Consider the following 22747-nt stretch of genomic DNA (forward strand, 5'->3'; position numbering starts at 1 on the left):
GATCTTTAGTGGGTCTATTTACTAAAATCTCATCGGCAAAACCGGAGGCAAAATCAACCCTATACTGTATGTATGAAAGAAAAGGAATCCTGCTGAAAGAGTATATCTGGTGTGATTTAATTGAACTGTTTTTACCCCAGTTTTTCAGCTGCAAGATATTAATAAAAAAAAAAAACTACTGTAGGTGTGGTAAGTTAGTTATTGTAGTGTGGTAAGTTAAGTGTTGTAGTGTAAGTTAAGTAATTGGTGATTTTGTACAAGTTTTCAGAAAAGATCCCTTAACACCAAAATTTACCACGCCTATAAAAAAAATATTTAAAAGAAACTGATTCAAAACAGGATTTATGTGGGTATGCTCAGAAGTTTGCTTTTTGCTTACTTTCAGAAGTTGAACACATTTCAGTTCATTTTCTAACTTTGTGCAAAAATGTTGGTAACTCGCATGATACAAATAGTATCCATGTTTACAATCCAATAAATAAAGACGTTTCTTTTACGTAAACGCTTTCAGTTCGTAGGTTTCATGATCCTTTTTCCTTTGCTTCCTATTTTACACAGTACTGCAGAAATCCAGACAGAGATATTAATGGACCCTGGTGCTATATAACAACTCCTGGCACATTACAATGGGATTACTGTGACATCCCTCGTTGTGGTAATTATTTTGTATTTTCAACTTTCTTTCCTCAAATTGTAAATTGTAATTTGTAAGTTGCATGTTATATAGTTTGAGTGACAAGACAACCATGTTAGTATTGTACTGTTAGACTATGGCCCTTATTCTACAAAGTGCGATAGCGGGGGTCTATTGACTTCAATGGGCTCTCTGTGCGATCATCCCAGATCGTCCGCACTTTATAGAATATGGGTCAATGTTTGTGGCAGTTTTTCCAGGACTTTACTCATATGGGGTAAACACCCCATAAAGGACAGCTCAGAATTTCCTTATGCCACATGCCAGTTGCATCACCTGCATTGTCATGACAAAGTGATTTTGATGTTACTTTATAACACTCTTCTCCTTATGGAAGACTTGTAGACCACAAGCGTCTTAGAGGAAGATCACAAGACTCAAAATTTTCTGTTGAAACATCACGTACAGCTACAGCTATAAAGATGATCCATTAAAAGTAATCATTATCTGCAATGCAAATCCCAAAAATACCTATGGCGTAAAAAAAAAAAAAAAAGACAGAAAAATTGTCTGGTACAGTATAGCTAAAAATGTGAGTTCCACTAAATTGCAACGTGAATACACTCACAAGCTTGTATATTGGTGTCTTTCAATAAGAGATTTTTAGCGTTGTACTAGATTCTCCTGGGGAATTCCACCGTGGCAATCTCTGTTCTCCAATACTCAAAAGGAAGGGATAAAATAGGACAGCTTTTAATATCCAAATATGTTTCAAACTCATTATAGGCGATGTGTGCAGAGGTGAAGACAGGAGACTTATTTTGGGGAAAAAATGTAGGCTTTTATTCAGCTGCAGTTTCAGCAATATAAAGTATAGGCTTTGCCTACCCAAAGTTCTGTAACATAAAGTATAGGCTTTTCGTTAGGCCAAAGTTCAGGTTTACAACAGAGGGAGGGGGGTCCCTGCTCAGCCCTTGAATTACTTCCTGGAGGGGTGCTATCAGGGAGAGAAACAGTAATTGCTACTGTATACACGAGAGAGAAAAGAACCCTATCGATGCACACTCCTCTACTGATTAAACAAAATAAATAAATTCTAATGAATTATAATGCACCTGGATTGAAAACTGGTTAAAGGACAGACAACAGAGGGTTGTCATAAATGGAACTTTTTCAGGTTGGGCTAAAGTTGTGAGTGGAGTACCTCAGGGATCGGTACTGGGATCCTTGCTTTTTAACTTGTTTATTAATGACCTTGAGATTGGCATTGAGAGCAAAGTCTCCATCTTTGCTGATGATACTAAATTGTGTAAGGTAATAGAATCAGAGCAGGATGTAATTTCTCTTCAGAAGAACTTGGAGAGACTGGAAACGTGGGAAGGTAAATGGCAGATGAGGTTTAATACAGATAAATGTAAGCTTATGCATTTGGGATGCAAGAATAAAAAGGCGAATTACAAATTAAATGGGGATAAATTGGGGAATCCTTGACGGAGAAGGATTTAGGAGTGCTTGTAGACAGTAGGCTTAGCAATAGTGCCCAGAGTCATGCAGTAGCTGCAAAGGCAAACAAGATCTTATCTTGCATCAAACGGGCAATGGATGGAAGGGAAGTTAACATTATTATATAAGACCTCAACTTGAATATGGAGTACAATTTTAGGCACCAATCCTAAGAAAAGACATTATGGAACTAGAGAGAGTGCAGAGAAGAGCCACCAAATTAATAAAGGAGATGGACAATCTAACTTATGAGGAGAGGCTAGCTAAATTAGATTTATTTACATTAGAAAAGAGGCGTCTAAGAGGGGATATGATAACTATATACAAATATATTCGGGGACAATACAAGGAGCTTTAAAAAGAACTATTCATCCCACGGGCAGTACAAAGGGCTCGGGCCATCCCTTAAGGCTGGAGGAAAGGAGATTTCACCAGCAACAAAGGAAAGGGTTCTTTACAGTAAGGGCAGTTAAAATGTGGAATTCATTACCCATGGAGACTGTGATGGCAGATACAATAGATTTGTTCAAAAAAAGGTTGGACATCATTTTAGATAGGAAAGGTATACAGGGATATACCAAATAAGTATACATGGCAAATGTGTTGATCCAGGGATTAATCCGATTGCCAATTCTTGGAGTCAGGAAGGAATGTATTTTTCCCCTTATGAGATATCATTGGATAATGTGACTCTCTGGGGTTTTGTTTGCCTTCCTCTGGATCAATAAGTAAGTATAGATATACGATAAAGTATCTGTTGTCTAAATTTAGCATAGGTTGAACTTGATGGACGTACATCTTTTTTCAACCTCATCTACTATGTAACTATGTAATTATGTAATTTGAACAAACAAAAAAGTGGACGATTTAAACAAACCTAATCTAAGCGCTAATATGTCTAGTGACAAGACAATCTTTAGTGAAGGTAAGTAATGAAACTGGAGTGTAACACTAGTTAACCACAGTATCACGAGGTACATTTTGTAACTGAAGGGTTAACAGGTATGATAATACTCTTATGCTTATAGTGTGTCCTAGAGGGATAAGGTGATCACGTCAGGTTTCCAGTATGTTAGTAATCTAACTAAAACCTAGAGATTGTCTTGTCTCTCTCGTATATAGCAAAGTTCAGGTTTCCCAAGTCAATCTATGTCTATAGATGTCTACATAGTTACCGGGTGTCCCTGTGCATCTGGGACATGCACAAGTAGCCCGGTGTTTCTAGCAAGCAAATACATACACGTGGTCTGTACACAGACCAGGGAGAGTCAGAGAAACTTTTTTCCCTTTCCTGCCTTTTAACCCCTTGCTAGAGTCAGGTGGCCTGCCTTCCTCCAAGAAGGGATAAACCACTACCTGGCCAACACCCAACAGCTCTAGCTGTTGTAAACAGGCTTGCCCATGTACAGACATAGATTGTACTCACAATATAACATTTAAATCTAAGTATACAGTATCTGCTAAATTTGGGACTTTTTTATCCTTTCTCACTGCCCCGACATTCGTTCATATACCTCATCCCTCCCAGTCACGTCATTTTGGAAATCTCATCCTGCGATGCCTCAATCGGTCTCTGTCCTCCATGCAGTAATGACAACAATACCAAGGGCCGCTGACAGGGGCGAGAGCTGGGACGTGTCTGAAGTCCGGTGACCTCGGGGGGCCCAGCCTGCCGGAGCTGGAAGTTGGGCCCAGCCAGAGGTCAGGCCCAACATCTGCGTCCTGCTCCGAGCCTCTGATTGCCGCCAGATCCCAGCTCTCCCCAGCTCCTGCGGGCCTCTTTCTCATGGCGGGTCAGAATAAAGATCAAAGTAGCTGCTGCTCCAAAATGGAAACTCACCAGCAAAAGATGATTAGAAACTATTTATTAAGCTACATAAAAAACATGTGCAAACAGTGACAAAACTCTCATCCCACGTGTTTCATGCCCCCTATGGCGCTTTTTCAAGGAGTAACTAATTGGGGGAGGTAGATACTATTTTATATCTCCCACCGCAGGTAAAAATACATCTGATGCCAATTACTGTTGATCAGTAACTCTCTCCCATGGCGGGCTTCCCTCTCTTACACCGGTGCTCACCAGAACCTGGGCCCGAATTCCGTGCCTTCCTAGCTTCCGGCGGGCACAGGTGGGAGAGAGACAAACCCAAAAGGAGGCCCGCTGTGGAACAGAGGCCTGCAGCAGCTAGAGAAAGAAAGGGCACCAGAGGCCTCAGACCACAAGCAAGGTAAGTGTGTTTTTTGTGTGTGCTTGTATTTTTGTAGTAGTAGCATTGTATTTTGTGTGTGAGGGCGGTATTGTACAGTATTTAATGTGTGTGTGGGGGGGGGGGTGGCATTATATTTATAGTATTTGTATTGGGTGTACTGTATTAAGTGTGTATGGGGGGTGTATTTTAATGAATTTAGTGTGTCTGGGGGGTGAGTGTTGCATTTAGTATGTGTGTGGGGGTGTATTGTGTTTAGTGTGCATTGGGGTGGGTGTTTAATTTAGCGTATGGGTGGTGTAATTGTAGTGTATGTGTGGGGGTGTATTGTATTTAGTTTGTGTGGGGGGGTAATGTATTTAGTGTGTGTGGGGGGTGTATTGTATTTTAGTGTGTGTGGGTAGCGTGCATTGTATTTAGGGAGTGTGAGGGAGCGTGTGTTGTATTTAGTGTGTGTGGGGGATGGTGTATTGTATTGTGTGTGTGTGTGTCTGTGTGTGTGCGCAAGGGGAATTGTATGGGTATCAGGCGGATTTTCTGTGTGTGTGTGTACGCGCAGGTGTGGCCAGGGGTGGATGGGGAATGAGTGTGAGAAGGGGGGATTGAGGGAGCGGGATTCATTGAGAGGGTGCTAAGTATGGGATGGTGGAGGGGGGAAGAGTATGAGAGGAGAGAAGGGGTGGAAGAGGGAGGTGGGGGAGGAGAGGGAGAGTGAATAAGGAAGATGGGAGGAGAGTGTGAGATGGAGGGGGGCAGGGAAATACATTGGGAAAGAGAGGGAATAGAAGATGGCGATGGAGACTGATTGAGGCACCTCTTGTGCTATAAATGTCTGTCTATAAATGTCGGTTCTATTTACCTTAATATTAATGCTAGATACAGTACACATATAAAATGCTGATAACAGCTATTCCTTTTGTAAAGTACTGAGTACAGCATCTTTTCTGTGTGTGAGAGCAGGTGAAGTATACAGATTGTATAACTTGTATTATCCACACTATGTGAGGAGAAAGGCTCAATAATAAAGCAGTATAATACAATATCATACATACATACATACATACATACATACATACATACATACATACATACGTACGTATGTACGTACATACATACTGTGAGATCATCACTGTCCTCTAGGTGCTGGAATAGGGCAGCTATCGGACTTTCCAACGTACAGAGAGTTTATCTCCCTGGAGAAGCCAGCAGTGGCTACTGGCTAATTGAGCAGGCTGAACTCCTGATTGCTCATGGAGTTTTAAAATTCATGAAGTTACTATACACAATGAGACTGAGTGCTGTTCCCAGAGAAGAGGGAAAGAGAAGAGTTCTCCCCAGTTATGTGAAGCTAGCACAGTCCCCAAGGCTCGTTGGACGGTGGTCGCGGAGCCTGCTGGGACTGCCTGGGTTGTTAGTCCCAGGAAGAAGGAAGGACGCGAGATCGTGCTGAAGAGGGGATGTCCTGTCCTTAACATTGGACTTACAGAGGAAAGATTCTGAGCTCTCGTGGGGCTGAGCTCCCCTAGGAAGGAAGGATGCAAGGCTGCGCTGAAGCGGGGATGTCTGCTCCAAACCCTGGAGTAACAGATAAGCGAAACACTTTATTGCTGTGTTCAGAGACTGTATATGTTCAGCTACAATAGTACCTGTATTGGGGTGTGTGACAGGGTGAAGTCAAGTACTGATTATTATGACCTGGCAAACATATATCTGAGTCCTGCATCCTGCACTCAGAAGGTTAACCCAGGAGAAAAAGCTGGGCAATCAGGAAGTAAGCAGACACCTGACAACCAGCATGATGAGATATAAGAAAGTCTTTGCTGGTAATCAGGTGGCTGCCTCAGTGCTATCCTAGACAAGCTTCTATGCAGATGGATTCACAACTATATATCTAAAATCACAGTAAGAACTGTTCATATTGTTTACTGACTGTTTGATATATGTTAATGGTTTGGATTAGTCATCCAGCCTGATAGATAGGCTTGCAGTGTTAGTAAGTTCTCCCAACATGGAGCAGGATTTATTTTGCTATGTTTGTTTATGCCTTAAAGGGACAGGGTGTCCACATGTTTAGTTATGCTGTGCAGAAATAAAGCCACTCAAGATTTGCTTTAGCCTGAAACTACATGTGTGGACTATTGCCTGACCTCGACTACAGGCCGTCCTGCCACAGGGTGGTAACCATCTTAGCTGTCCATCCAGGTAGTAAGGGTTGAAGCTGAATGTATACACTACCGACACACTTTATTGAAGTGTGGTCGGTACCGCAAGCCGGGAAATCTCCCGGCTTGCTAGTGGCCGCCCCTCGGCGTGCCGCGCGTCATAGACGCGCGGTCACGCGTCATCGGGAGCGTGCGCCCGCTGCACGCGTGTCCAGGGGCTCCCCGAGGGAGCCCTGGTGTCCCGCGATCGCGGGACAGCGGCAGGGGGTTCCGGGGGACCCGGCGGACCCGGCAGCGGTAGGGAGAGCGCCCCGATCGGAGGGCGCTCTTCCGCTGCTTCGGCGTGCGCCCGTCACACTCGGGCGCGCGCCAGGCTACTGCTGCGGCACAGAACGGGCAAATGCTCGAATAAACTGTGCCGCAGCAGTAGTTCGTCTCCTAAGAGGAGTAGGAGTTTATTTTATGATTTTGTTTGACTTTAAGGGACGTTGGGCCTGTTAGTGTATTATTTGTCCTTGAAAATAACCCCATATAGTGAAATACTAAGTTTCCTGCCTTAAATCTGGGACATAAGATCCTACGCTGTGACGGAGACATAACAATACATACATATATACACTGTGTTTAGAAAAAACGGGACCACGTCTTACAGAAAAATCACTACATTTTCATAAAAATTTGAGCAAATATATCTGTCACACTAGATTATTACATTTAAGAATTATTTGATAATCTAACATATTTTTGGGAATTAATGACAGCATAATGTCATCAAGTACATAGTTACAAATGGTGTTAAGCGAAGAAGATAAGCATGTTATAAAGTTCTTGAGACAGGGCAATAATTATGGTCCAAAGCACTTATATAAAAATTTTCCTGATAAAGGATGGTTGCTAGGAGGACTGAAAAATGAATTAGTAAAACAATTATTATTCAGGAATGGGAGCAGCTGAATCATCGCGTTATCAATTATGTAATCAGACAGTGGCTTTCTCGTCTTCGGGCGTACGATTCAGCCGACGGACATTTTGAACACACACTGAACTCAAACTTTATAGTAATCTTAGTGGCCTATTGTACTAGCTCCGAAGTTGTCATTACCAAAGCGCACGGTTTGGCATATTCAGAAGTAGGGGAAGGAAATGTGAGAAAAAATGCTATTCTCTATTGCAATTAGTATCTTCTAAATGGCTTTTATAAAAAGTGACAAACCGCATGGTTTAACAGTCAAAACGCTCGGATTGTACTTGATTTAGAAGTGGAATGACCTGCATTGGTACTAACTCCATCCCCAGTGTGACTTATGGGTCTTGCTCTCTCAGCCAAACCTATATTTCAAGCTCTGGATGTAACAATACCAATCTCGCCATCCTTGAGGTGGCGTGAAAAAAATGCGCGATTTTAGAAGTGATTTGTATAACGGAGCTTCGAGAATTGCAGTTTTTGTACAAAAAAAAGTGATCGGTAGTGGTACATGTCGGCCGGTCAATCCCTTGAAGAGCGGCCATCCTCCTGCAGCATCACAAAGTCATATGACGTTGTGTTGTCATGCCAATGCATCGATGCCGGATCACCATGACAACGCAACGCTGTAGGAAGAGGGCCGCTCTGGAGAAGGTAAGACCCACTTCTCACTCACCCCAGCACACACACCTTGAGGTGGGGAGCAGTCTTGCGCTGGTACATGGACATTGCAGCACCCTCCTCCTGTTGGGGGGAATTTGGATCCAGGCGCCTACAGGAGGAGAGAAGAGTATTGCATTTGGTTAGGAAACTGGAGAGCCGCCGGCCTCCTGTCTTCGCGGCTGGGAACCCGAAGCACCAGCCCAACGCACTGCACCGGCTCACTGGGGCAACCCTGATTACCCGATAGGGCAATTCGTCAATGGTTGGAGGCTTTTTTGACAAACCGATTGGATTGACAGAGCAAGAGTGAAACCCCTTATTAAAAAGCCTTTTAATCACGGATTGGACATGCAAGTAGGGCTTACAGAATAGCAAAGCATGCCAATCTGCTTCTAAAGTGCACTTTAAATGTGGATTGTCATGATTCGGAGCTGTGAGAATAGGCCCCTTAGTGTTTCAGTACAAAAAGGAAAAAACTGTGATGCACTACCACAGAAAATAACGAAGAAGAGGGCAACTCCAAAAAAATACGGAGGAGCCTGTTCCTGTCAGGACTGATTTGGAGGACAAGGATTCATTCTTTACATAGCAATCGTGAGTCCCAGGTTCAGTCAATTTTAGGGAATTTAAAGTTGTAATAAGAATTCTGGGTGTCATTCATTTCATATTCCTGGATGTTGCTAGTTCTGAGTCAGAGTAAGGCCAGGTAGATGCCATCTTATTAAATACTAATTGGTATTGGATCCCCTCTGACTGATACACCTCCTATATTTATTTATTTATAAAATATTTTACCAGGAAGTAATACATTGAGAGTTACCTCTTGTTTTCAAGTATGTCCTGGGCACAGAGTTAAGACAAATAGTACATGGTTACAAATACAGTTACATAAATGAACAGGGTATACATTATATACAAGACATTGCATGCACAGTTAAAGAAAATATATATTATGAGCGTATGAAACAGTTACAGACCAGATTAAAATGTGAGACAGCCTTAGATTTGAAAGAACTTAAACTGGTGGTGGATGTGAGAGTCTCTGGTAGGTTGTTCCAGTTATGGGGTGCACGGTAAGAGAAGGAGGAACGGCCGGATACTTTGTTGAGCCTTGGAACCATGAACAGTCTTTTGGAGTCTGATCTCAGATGATAATTGCTGCATCTGGTAGGGGTGAGGAGCTTGTTCAGATAGCTAGGTAGCTTGCCCATAAAGAATTTAAAGGCAAGACAGGAAAGGTGAACTTTGCGCCTAGACTCGAGTGATGACCAATCTAGTTCTTTGAGCATTTCGCAGTGATGTGTGTTGTAGTTGCATTGGAGAACAAAATGACAAATTAAATTGTGGAGGGTGTCAAGTTTGCTAAGGTGGGTTTGAGGTGCCAGGCCATATACTATGTCTCCATAGTCAATAATTGGCATTAGCATCTGCTGTGCGATACGCTTTCTGACCAGGAGACTTAGGGAGGATTTGTTTCTGTAAAGTACCCCTAGTTTGGCATAGGTCTTTGTTTTCAGGCTATCAATGTGCATCCCGAATGTTAAGTGGGAGTCAAACCATATGCCCAGGTATTTAAAACTAGTGACAGGGGTTAGGGTGGTGTTAGCGTTGGTTCTAATCTGGAGCTCAGTCGCTGGAAGCTTTAAAAATTTAGTCTTGGTCCCAAATACCATTGTTACAGTCTTGTCAGTGTTTAAAAACAGTTTGTTTTGGGAAATCCAGTTTTCGAGTCTCAAAAAGTCAGACTGAAGTATGTGTTGAAGGTCGGAGAGGCTATGGTTGTGTGCATATAGGATTGTGTCATCTGCATACATGTGTATTGAAGCTTCCTTACAAGCTGTGGGAAGATCATTGATGAACACTAAGAAGAGTAGGGGCCCCAGAACAGAGCCTTCTGGGACACCACAGGTGATATCCAGGGGGTTGGAGTTAGAGCCTGAGATGGACACATGTTGGGATCTACCTGATAGGTAGGACTGAAACCAGTTTAAAGCATGCTTCCCTATTCCAGAGCTCTGGAGTATTTTAAGCAGGATAGCATGATCAACAGTATCAAAAGCCTTTGCAAAATCTAGGAATACTGCACCAGTGAGTTGTCCCCGTTCCATTCCACACTGGATTTCATTGCAAACTTTTAGCAGGGTATTTGTCATATACCATACCTTATTGGACAGAATCAGGTTTTTTCTTATATTATACTTATATGGAGTGGAGACTTTGTTGGTCTTCCCTCCCTCTGCTGGATTACTTTTTAGAGCCCCAGTTTTCCATGAACTTTATACCCTTAGTTTTTCAGATTAGATTACAGCAGTTTAACACATTTACAAAACAAAACTCCTATTTCTCGTCCAATGAACATGAACCTACCACAGTGTATCTGGTACTTGTTGACATAATACAGTAACATCAATTTAGTTAACAACAGTTGATTGTCTACATTGTGCTTTTTATATATATTAATCTACATAAAACAATTGTGCACATTTTCATGGAGATTGAACGAGAAATGTATAAGATATGTTGAAAAATTGAACAGTGAAAGGTGGCACTGTGTGCTTATTTGCATGTCATTCCCCAGAATCCCTTGCTGCAGTGGAAGTGCTGGGTGATAATGGTGAAAGACAGGGTTGCAGACCTGTCTAAGACATGCAAATGAACATACAGTAATATTTCCATTTGCTATATGCTTTACTGTGGAGGGTTTTTGTCACTTTTTTTTACCCACCATAACCTTAATTATATATATATATTCACATTCACACAAGGATTGCCTGCCACAGACTGATAAAATGAAGAGTATCTAACTTAGTAAATAAACTGAAATATAACAGCCACTAAAGATGCTTGGAACAAAGATAAATGGAAACAAAAAAGTAAAAAAGTGTTCCAAAGTAGCACTCAGATATACTCAAAATAATATAAACATACACATTTTATTGAAAGCCTCACAAGTAAACATATAAGTTAAAACAGTCCCTGTTGCCACCCTCTCAATATGTCAGTGGGAAAAACCCCATACAAACAGTAACATGCGTGAGCAAGATGTAAAGATGAAATGTATCCTCGTAGTTGAGAAAAAGGGTCTAAAATAGACCCTTCCCCCAATTAAACCAGCTGGTTCTAAAGTGTGTAATGTAGATGAGAAAATGTATAGTTGACTCAGATTAAAGTAAAACATAGAATATGCAGCAGTATGAGGTAAAAAAAAGCACACAATCCAAATGTGACCCATACAATCAAAGACCCCCCTACCACTGCAATCCCACTACACAAAAGTGACACCACTATCAGGTAACAGATGTAATGAGGATTGACTAATGACAGGGAAGAGGGTCAGAGGGTAAAGGAGCTGAGCAATCAACCTCATATGACTATGCTACTGCAATAAATCAAGGCAGGTAAATGCAAGATAAAGCTATACAAAAGATATAAAGAAAACCTGATCAAAAATACATAGAACAGCTCAGCATTACATCAGGATGAGGCACCAGGGAGTACAATCATAGCCCCAACGATCGTTTTGCCGCCTCGCTTCGTCCGGGGGCCTACTGCTGAGCTGCTCTATGTCATAGTGTGACCCCTTGACAGAGTGCTTGTGATAATAGGTGTCTTATAGTACTGCCAAGAGTAATGTAGAAGGGGGCAGTATGGTCAGGTTTTGAAGGAAGTATGAGGAGCTCTGTATGGACATGTTAAGTTTGAATCGGTGGAGGGCCATCCATATTGATATAGCAGAAAGACATTCAGAGACTTTGGTCTGTACAGCACATGTGAGATTAGGGGTAGAAAGGTGAATTTGTGTGTCATCAGTATAGAGGTGATATTTGAAAACTAGAGATGTGATAAGGTCAGCTAGAGAGAGTGTGTAGAGAGAAAAGAGAAGATGTCCCTGGACCGAGCCCTGGGGTTCACCCACAGAGAGATTGATAGAGGAGGAGGATGTGTTTGCAAGTAATAATAATAATTGTTTGTTCTTATATAGCGCTAATAGTTTTACGTAGCGCTTTACAGAGACATTTTGCAGACACGGTCCCTGCCCCATGGAGATAACAATTTATGTTTTTGGTGCCTCAGGCACAGGGAAATAAAGTGACTTGCCCAAGGTCACAAAGCCAACACCAGGAGATTAACCAGTTTCCCCTGCAAACTCAGTGCCAGCCAGTGTCTACACGCACTGAGCCACTCCTCCACTGAGCCACTCCTACCCCTTCTCCTGTACTGAAAGTATGATGGGAGAAGTAAGGGTTAATCCTCAATAGAGCTCTGTTACGGATACCAAGAGTATGGTGAATTGGAGATAGAAGAGGATGGACCATGATATCAAAGGCGGCAGAGAGGTCGAGTAATATGAGCAAAGTATAATGACTTTTGTCTTTTGCAGCATCAAGGTCGTTAGTTATTTTTGTGAAGGCTGTTCCAGTGGAGTGAGCAGTGTGGAAGCCAGATTGTAGAGTGTCTTGGAAAGAGTAAGTGATGAGAAAGTGGAGCAAGCAAGAGAATACAAGGCGTTCAAGCAGTTTAGAGGCAGGAGGGAGACAGAACGATAATTAGAGAGACAGCTAGGGTCAAGCTTGCTGTTTTTGAGTAAAGTTATAACTGTTGCGTGCTTGAAGGAGATGGTAAAGGTACCAGAGTAGAGAGAGGAGTTGAAAATATGTGTAAGTGTAGGGATTAGAGTAGGAGTAAGAGGTTTGAGGAGATGGGAGGGAATGGGGTCAAGAGAGCAGGTGGTAGAGGGAGAAGAGGAGATCAGTAGTTACAAGTCCTCTGTGACAGAGGAAAGGGAGTCGAGGAAGGTGTAGAATGTGAGGAGGATACAGAGGGGATGTCTTAGTGAATAGAATCCACCTTAATCTTGATAAAGTCAGCAAAATCTGTGTGGCCATACTGCTAATGGGCATGCACCCACTCAGTTGTTTCTACAATTTTGCCTCTCTTCTTGTATTGTTTTTCTCTTATGAAATATCACATGAAATATTGCATTTGTGTTAACACAACACATTGTATTAACAGGTGCAATAACATATGTTACATCTGTATGTATTGTTTACAGTACAGTAATTATAGGTTGGCAAAGGAAACCCAGCATCTGATCTGTCTCTGCTGTACTAGGGTACATGCTATTTCAGCTCCAGTTGGGTTAACCGTACGGTTACCATTGTGTGTTTGGTATATAGTATACTTGGTTGGCATAGAAATCCTAATATCTGACCTGTCTTTACTCTTTACTATACCACTCAATCAACATTGTTACGTAACCCATGTTGGGTATATACTACAGTAGGTTGAAATAGAGTTACCACCATCTGACCTATACAGTATCTACTCTGTATTAGTTTACCAGGCAACCTGTGTGTAGGTTGGAAATTTAGCATAGAGATCACTTTTTTATTTGAATTTTTTGGTTTCTAAATACTTTTAAATATAATTCTTTATGATGTTATTTTAATATTTTCGGTTTAGTTTGAATTTGTTCCCATAATAAAAAAAAACAACAACATTCATGATGTACAAAATTACCAAAATTAGTAAACCTATTAACACCCTAATATCACAGATTCTATATTATCTGGAAACCACAATATCAATCTTTGAGGGTTGGATTATAATTGGAGACACAAACTATATATTCCTATAGTGCAATATTCAACAAAATTCCAGGGTATTGAAATGGCCAAATTATTTAAGTAACATGGTTTAAATGTTCCTGTATACTGTATATAATCTAGCAGGAGAGTTTATCAGTCTCACGTTGTATGTATAGCATACAGTAAGTGCTACCATCTCCGGTCATTATAAAGCCTTTATCCTTTGAAGTTAGATTTATTTTGTTAGATTTGAATATTGTTAATGATTTGTTTTCTATTACAGGTTACCATTGATTGCAAATGTGGCTATTTAGGCCCCCCATTGAGAGGGCCTATTTATCCACAGAGAGAATCAATGGTTTTATGTTTAAAATGTATTTTTAATGATGTATTTTTTATTTTTTAAACTTGTATTTTGTTGGGTTAATGCACAAAACCCTGGGCTACTAATCCTCTGCCTAACACATGTCCTGGTACCAGCGCAGGCAGTGTTAGGGTTAAATCTGCCCATGCTCCTGCAGGAAACAACTCACTTGAGTGACAGGGGGTGGGCCTAAGGCCTGGGTACTGCCCTATCAGGGACTCAGACCTAGGATACAAAAGGGGATGCAGCCAAAATTCTAGTCTGTTCTGTGCAGTGTTGGAAGTGTGGAGCCAGGACTCTGGTTCACCTTCCTTCCCCTCCCTCATGGAAGTGGGACCGGCTGCCCCCTATTCCACCAGGGAATATGGGAGTCAGGGATAGACCTTTGGGGCCTCAAGCCCTGGGGGTTGAGTCCAGGGACAAAGAGAGCAGAAAACTGGAAGGTGATCTTCCACTGGGTTATGTAAGGTCCAGTGGAAGTGAGCATCTCTTGCTGAGAAAGAGTATGCTGTGACGTGTTGCTGTGTACTGCTGTGAAGAAGTAAACACCAAGTTGCTGTTATATACTCCTGCCTGAGGCTGCAGTTTCTTCAGGGAGGGAGTGAATGTTTTCCACATTGGACAACACCTATTCCTATAGGCCCTGTGGGAATGGAGGCACTCTACCAGTGAGAAAGAACCCCCCAGCACTAAAAGCCTGTCCTGTCTATAACCAAACAACACCGACGGATGCTCAGGGCCTTCCTGTGAACCAACAGGTAGCGCCATCACCAGGTAATCGCAGTGATTCTTCCTTGGGGTGGGGCAACATGGGTTACATTTGGAGGTGCTACTGAGATGTATCATCATCAGGACAGGCTTTTGCAATGAGAAGGAGGTACTCCTATTATGCTAAATTAAGAGGGTCCCTGGGTGTAGTGTCTATAGGGTACCCTATGGGATCTTAAGGACCGGGCTCCCCATTAAATGGAGCTACAACAGGGACCCCCTCCTCCCTAAGCTGCCTATATTGCCATACAGTGTGTGTTGCCTGGCTTTTATATACAAAAAGTGGTGTGGGGTAGTTTCCCAGGGACCATAACCTACAGACAGCCTCAAAATTTAGCCGACACCCTGACACATAGTCATTATCAAGGTCAAGTGAAAGAAACATGGTTAAAATCTCAGATGGCGGGAACATATCGCTGTGGGGCATGTAAAGCGTGTACATACATTAACCCATCCAAGACCTATGAGAATTGGAATGGGACAAAGTCATTCCAAATTAAGAAATTTACGAATTGTAAATCAGTTGCTATCATTTACTTAGCAACATGTTGATGTGGCATAAAATATGTGGGGAAGACCCCTAGGCAATTTAGAAGACGGATATTAGCACACATAAGTACCATCAGAAACCAGCACGACACTCCAATTGCAAGACATATCAATGCAGTACATGGAGGTAATGTTTCGTGCGTTAGTTTCCAGGGTATAAATTAAATTACCCTGGGAATTAGGAAAGGGGACATCAATCAAGCATTACTAAGATCTGAAGCTAAATGGATATACCTATTAGTCACCCTGACTTCGCAGTGCCTATATGAAGGTTTTGCCTACACAGCCTTCCTATAAACATCTGTTTATGGTATGTACATCATCCATTACCAACAGGCTCTTTTAACTCTGTGAGTTTGGAGATGTGTCCTTAAGTTCTGCACTATAGGTTCATTTTAGCTACCCCATTACACCTTATATATATGTGAATATTCCTAGCTAAGTAAGTGAATTTTCCAAGGATGAAATTACAAGCAGAATTATCCCATATATACTATGTATATCAATGCACTATGAGTATAATTCCTGGCATTTATATGATTTAATTTAATTTTAATATGAGGGACCCCCAGCAGGGTTATGTTTTAATTTAATGCTGACCTCTGTTAAATACATGAAGCTGCTGCACACACTGTTTGGTCCATTATATAGTCCTAAACGGCGCTTATCTTCGGTAGGGGTTAATGTTCAAACCCGTGGGTATAAAACAGGAAGCAGTCACAGAGGCACGCCCACCTCCGAAGAAGTTCATGACTGAACGAAATGCGCGTAGGGTGTTAGTGACGCCATGGTCACTCTCCCAACAGTGCATTATTATACATTTAAGAATGATTCAGTGAATAGCTAAAAAGATGTGGGCTCAGATCCACTAGCAGAGAGGGACAAAAGTAGACATACCTGGGTCCGGTGCGCGACACTGCACGGGTGATTCAGCCTGCAGGCAATATCACTTTCCCTCTCCTGCTCTTCAGTCTCTACCCCTCTCCCTTCTGATGTGAGAGTGGAGTATGTAGAGGAAGTATAGTGTTCTTAGTTATTGGCAATCCAGTATGTTGCTACTCTAAACTGTGTTGTCTCAAGGTATTTATCAGAGAGAGTTATCTTAACATAGGGTTACACTGCAAGGCATACTCAGCCTGCAGGATTCTATCCTTCTGTTGTCTCTCTCTTCCCCCCCCTCCTCCCTCTGTTGGTGTGGATGTGGATGTGTGGGGCGTCAGGAAGAGTTACAGTGCTGTCAGTTAGTAGCAGTATTTTGCTACTCTATACCAGGGGGGCGCAAACTTTTTTCCCTGCGCCCCCCTGCCGGCTGTCCCCTCACTCCCGCGCCCCCCTCCCAACCCCAACTTACCCGCGCTCCGGCGTAATGACGTCACGTTGCCATAGCAACGTGACGTCACATGACCTCGCAGCGTCATTTTGATGCCGCGTTGCCATGGCGACACAGGGAGGAAGCCGCCGGAGCCACGGTAAGTTAGGTTTACAGAGGCCCTGCAGCTCCCCCGGCACTTAATTTAAGTGCCTTCGGGAAGCGCGCAGGGCCTCTGTAAACCCCGCGCCCCCCGTCGGCAGTGTCGCGCCCCCCCTGGGGGTCGCGCCCCACAGTTTGCGCACCGCTGCTCTATACTACGCATTTATGAGCCTGCCACTACACAACTAGGGATCAGGATATACATTTAGAATCCCTTTGAGCCCTGTTGCAGCTTTGTTACAATCTATGACACCCCTTCTACTAAGCCTTTTCAATAACGTTCCATCATAGGCTGTGTTCAGAGTTTCGCATTAGCAGGGACAATACTATTATACATTGACCTGCAGTTCTACAATAAGCACTGTTGAGAGTTTTAGTTTTAATCTACCTTTTTGTTTTCTTCTTGTTCATAATAAATAAAATATTCTTTCAAATCAGTGGAGGTGGTACACACCACCTCTTTCCAGTATGTATAATTTACACATATAAGGTGGAGTGCATATCCAAACAGGGACTCTGTTTTCTCATAGTTTCCTAAGTCGTTTCCAAGGGGCCTCACTCCAGGGAACTGCAGCCTGCATGGTGCAACTCTATCTTAAACTAAGTACTTTATGTGCGGGTAGTGTCCGAGGAAGAGCTCTTGATCTTCAAGAAGCCAGAACCTCCGATTGAGGAACTGCAGCAAAACTAATAGCGGCCCCCAACACAGGGGGCCGTAGTGTGTTCTAGCAGAACTGTCCTCGTATGTGAAGTGTCCCAGGACGGGATCTCAAAGATTGGGAGGTCAGAACCTCCATTTTAAAGGAGCTATATCAATACGGCAAGTGAAATAGCGGTTCATGCCAAAAACGGGAAAACCACGTGGCAAGGTTTGCAGAGTTGCAAGCTTTCTTTGCAAAATTGTGCAGGGCTTGGAATGAAGCTGAAACTGCGCCCTGAGTTGTGCTTGGTTCGGCGCGAAAGCCGAAGCCGCGCCCATCTATAGTGTACCTGTACTCCTGGATCCACCAGGGGGAGGAGGCAAAATGTTAATGAGCTATTGAATTTCACCACTGGGGGCGTAGCCGGACATGAACTACCACACCCTCAGTTGTGCATGGTGAGGCAAGGAGTAGGAGTACCCGCTGAACATCCCTACCATGGCTGAGTGCACGATATCACAGTATACACTGCCAGGAGGCTTCCTGGTAGTACAAGTGAATGGGGAGAGCTTCCTACAGTGCATTTGCCCCAACTATGATTGTCCAGGCAGAGACGTGAGCCTGAAGTTCAAATGTCAGTGATGTGGGACTTCCCACCTTAAGCCTAAGGTGCCGCTAGCACACATACCGGGCTAGATGGAAGAAGTGTACCAATTGGGTTGCAGGATCGGCAGCGGATGCTCCAAGGGAACTATTTGTTCCTGTTCAAGACCCTACAAGAGACTTACCTGGTGAGATGACCACCCAGGAGGAGGCTGAGGCACTTCCACTGGTGGTGCAGGAGTGGACCGCTGCCTGCAAGCCGCTGGCCAGTGATACCGAGGTGTCCCAGTCATCTTCCCCAGGTGGCGTGTCCAACGCTGCTGTGGAACAAGGCGAGATGGAAGGCCCCATCACGATGCTCCAGCCGGAGTGTCGTTGTCTTGTTGCCAGAAAGGTAATCCCATCAGCCGGAACGAGTGGGGGTGGCGTCCAGGATCTGCGACGTCATCGAAGATGACTACATTACCTGAGTGGAGGATCCCCAAGGCCTTGGAGGATCTTCGTGAGGCGGCGTCGGACATACGTGCTTCACTCTGGGAGAACCACGTGGATGCCAAGGACCAACGGAGCTGTGAGGATGCATTCCTTCCCAGGTTCCAATTGAGGGATCCATCATAGAGGTACCAGCCAGTACTTCTTTCCGTACCCCAGACGTCAACACCCTTCCGGTGCAACCGGATGTTGCCATCACAGAGGCAACTGCCGGGGTGGAGGAGGACATTGATACACCCGCTCCAGTGAGTATGGCCGCGACTGACCTATTTTTACAGCGGCACCATAACAGAGCCAAGGGCCGAGCATTTAAAGCCCCTACGGACCTTGATAAATATAAAGTTCTGGCAGTAACAGGCCGCGGTAGGTCTAATGGGACTGTTACACCTGGCGGAGCCTAACGCCTCCATAGACATTGCACCACACTCAACAGGTGTAACCAAATCTACCCAGGACTGGAGAAGCTAAGCTGGGTTTGATGATGATCCTTCAGGGGGAGGGATGGCTGAGTACATGGCTTTCTCCAGAGAGGGGTCATATATATCAGAAAGATCAGGAACACCCTGTAGGGCAGCTTCCATGTGTGATGTATCAACTGTGAGGGAAGTATTGTCGTGGTGGGACCCCATGTTCCAAGGGTATGTTCCCCATATGCACCGGACCCGGTTCCTACTATTCAGCTGGCATATTGTGTATCATTGGTGGGAAAGGAGAGTTCTCTGCGGAAGACAGGGCAGAAGCTCTTAGAGAGAGGGATAGGGACATTAGATGATGGCTAATATCACCCGCAGGTCTAAAAATAACATACCAGGACAAGATCCCACAGGAGCCTTTATTTTGGGTACTACCTGACCAGGCCAGTGGTCGGAAATGAACTAATATCACCTGGGCTGAAAGAATAATTTTTCAAAGGTACCGCCAGTGCCATGGGTTTGATTACCCTTATGTCCCTGATTCCGCAGGGGAGTAGTATCAGCTGCCCCATATTCCACCAGGGAATATGGGAGTCAGGGATAAATCTTTGGGGCCTCAAGCCCTGGGGGTTGAGTCCAGGGACAAAGAGAGCAGCAAACTGCAAGGTGATCTTCTACTGGGTTATGTAGGGTTCAGTGAAGTGAATCTGTCTGGCTGAGAAAGAGTATTCTGTGATTTGTTGCTGTATACTGCTGTGAAGAAATAAACACCAAGTTGCTGTTATATACTCCTGACTGAGGTTGCAGTTTTTTCAGGGAGGGAGTGAATGTTTTCCACAGTGGACAACACCTATTCCTATAGGCCTTGTGGGAATGGAGGCACTGCACCAGTGAGAAAAAAAAACCCAGCACTGAAAGCCTGTCCTGTCTATCCACCAAACAACACCAGCGGATGCTCAGGGCCTTCCTGTGAACCAACAGGTAGTGCCATCACAAGGTAATCACAGTGATTCTTCCTTGGAGTGGAGGAACATCACTATTAGCCGAATTTGGCTAATAAGGATCTTCGGCATTATTCTAGCGACGGAGGGTTGGTTTGTTGGGGAACTAGGGGTTATTTGCCCTGAGGTGGGTTGTTAGCCCTTCTGTGGGGGTGGTGGGATGGATTTAGCCCTTCATTGCCATAGCGATAAGCCACTAAGGTAATGAAGGGGGGTTATTAATGTATTTTAATATTGTTCATTAACTTTATTTTAGGTTGGCAAGGGGGTAGGTAGTGTACTTGTATGCTTATATTAACACCTTTGTAGCCATTTTTAATCAGGTTTTTTACCTGTGGGCTATTAAGGGGTTACTATATACTGTAATGTACTGTAATTACTATTTTATCATCTATTTCAGGTTGGTTTAGCTTTCCTTGCCTATGTGCAGAATATAATGGCTAGTATGTTGGCCATTATATACATAGAAAAGACAGGGCTAACGCCATCCTGGAGTAGGTGATACATTATTTGCCGTATTTCTTTTGTTCATCCCATTCCAATAAATATCGGAACTTGATGTATTGTTGTTTTACCTAAAAATGCGGTATTATGCCTGTTTTTTTTCCGGATCCGATACTTTTAACGGATCCAATTAAAAGTGCTTTATTTTTGGCAGTGCAACATTGATGTAGTGTATGATAAAAATAAGCAATTTTTTTGGGTGCACATTTTAAGGTTGTGACAGCTTGCTTTATCGGACTATGGGGGTCATGCACTAAGCTCCGTTAAGTCACTTTTAGAGCGCAAAGTGCTCTTAGAACGTGATGTTGCGCTGAACACGATGCACTAAGCAACGCAAACAGGCACTTTGCGCTCTAAAACTGACTTTTTTCAGGATTTTCCAAAGTCCAACTTTGCTCGTTCGTTACCCTGTTTGCGTTAAATTCTGCTATTAAGCGGGATGCACTGAGCAACGCAACCTTAGCGTACGCAAAAGTTGCGTTCAACAGAACACGTCAGCTCAAGGTAGACGCAAAAAAAGCTGGACTTAGAAAAAATTAAGTCCAGAAAAAATTATTGCTTTACATTTTTGCATGCGCAAAACCCATACAACAGGCCGGCGGGTGTCCCCGGCCGACCCCGCGGGAGCCTGGGGGTCGCGCGGGTGTCCCCGGCTGACCCCGCGGGTGTCTTGGGGTCCCCGGCTCACCAAGTGGAGGTCCCCGTGGGCCTGCGGTACCAATGTTGCGCCTCCAAAAATAATAAACAATATTTATAACTAAATACACCCCCCTAACACATACAGTACAGTAATGGGCAATATTACTATTATCCACATATGGATAATAATGCATTTGCCCATTTTAAATATATATAACTTTCAATAAATACAGTAAAAACATATTACACTTACCTTTTACATTCACCCACAATGAAGGCCATCTTCATCCTCATCTTCATCCTGCCCATGTCCCTCCGGTGCTGCAAAACATCACACAAGAATAAAAACAGCCAATGTAATGTCCCCTAAACCCTTAATTACCTTTGCGGTTATTAACCGCTACAGTCATTAAGGGGTTAACCCACCCTCACTCACCACTTGGGAGGCCTACATACCCTCCCCCACTACCCCCCCCACCCTGTGAGGCCTAACCACCCTCACCCACTACCCAGCCGGGAGGCCTACCCACATACTTATGGGGCAATACCCCCACCCCCAGTACCCACAATAAAAACAATACACTGCCCCACAATAAACATCATTATATTTATTAAATACATAACCCAACCCATGTGCCCCCCCATAAATACATGATTTATTATTTTACATACAGGGTTCATACCCCAGGCCCACGTGAGTCCCCGGTGGGCCTGACGGATCACCTCACAGACCTACAGGTGCCCAGCACCATGTTTCACACAGGGTCTAGAGGCCTGTGTTTGGTTCCCGCCAGGTGCCATGGTCCACCAGGTGGTCTCCGCGGGTCACTGTGGGCCACAATGGGGTCTCCACGGTAGGCCCGCAGATGTCTGGTGGGCCCCGGGTCAGACCCACAGGTGTCTGAGGGGCCTTGGGGTGGTTCCCACGGGGGTTTGGGGACCCACAGGTAGTCCCTATGGGTCTGTGGTGCCCCCACAGATGTGGGGCCACCGGTTCTTCCCCGTAGGTGTCCCCCGTGGACCCAGCAGCCTGGTACCCGTGAGAAGCAAGAGGATACCGCAGGTGGTCTCCAGAGGTCTCTCGCAGACCAAAAGGAACCAACCCTGTATGGAAAAAAAATAAACCTGACCTATACATTAAATACATCAATCCCCCCCAACACATACAGTACAATAATGTGCCAAATAACTATTATCCAGATATGGATACTAGATTATTTGCCCATTATGAAACACATAACACATGCATAAATCAAAACATGAATTTTTAATCTTAAAATCACCACATTGCATGTTACAATAAATCCAGCAGCAATTGTAAATATAAACCAACAAACCAGCAGCTACACACATGTATATGAAATGTCACACAATTGCATTGAGTGTGTACATGATGCAATTAATCTGTGCATCATGTAACACTATGCAAAATATATGTAACAATAAAATACACTATGAACAATGTCCCTTAACCACTAATGCCATCATGAAAATCAAATAGAAACTAAGCAACATCAATACATTTACCATTAATCAATTAATCCATTTCCTAAACCAATTACAATACAATACAAATCAATT

The 22747-nt window shown here is 43.6% G+C and overlaps 1 protein-coding gene across 1 annotated transcript in view; it reads left to right on the forward strand.

Moving 5' to 3' along the window:
* PLG (plasminogen) overlaps positions 1-22747 on the forward strand; it is a 164745-nt gene that overhangs the window by 98607 nt on the left and 43391 nt on the right. The window contains exon 13 of the mRNA XM_075596748.1: positions 559-655. Coding sequence (XP_075452863.1) covers positions 559-655 — 97 coding nt within the window. The remainder of the gene's footprint in view (positions 1-558; positions 656-22747) is intronic.

This window comes from Ascaphus truei, chromosome 4 (assembly GCF_040206685.1).
Source record: "Ascaphus truei isolate aAscTru1 chromosome 4, aAscTru1.hap1, whole genome shotgun sequence".
In the NCBI taxonomy this organism is placed as follows: domain Eukaryota; kingdom Metazoa; phylum Chordata; class Amphibia; order Anura; family Ascaphidae; genus Ascaphus; species Ascaphus truei.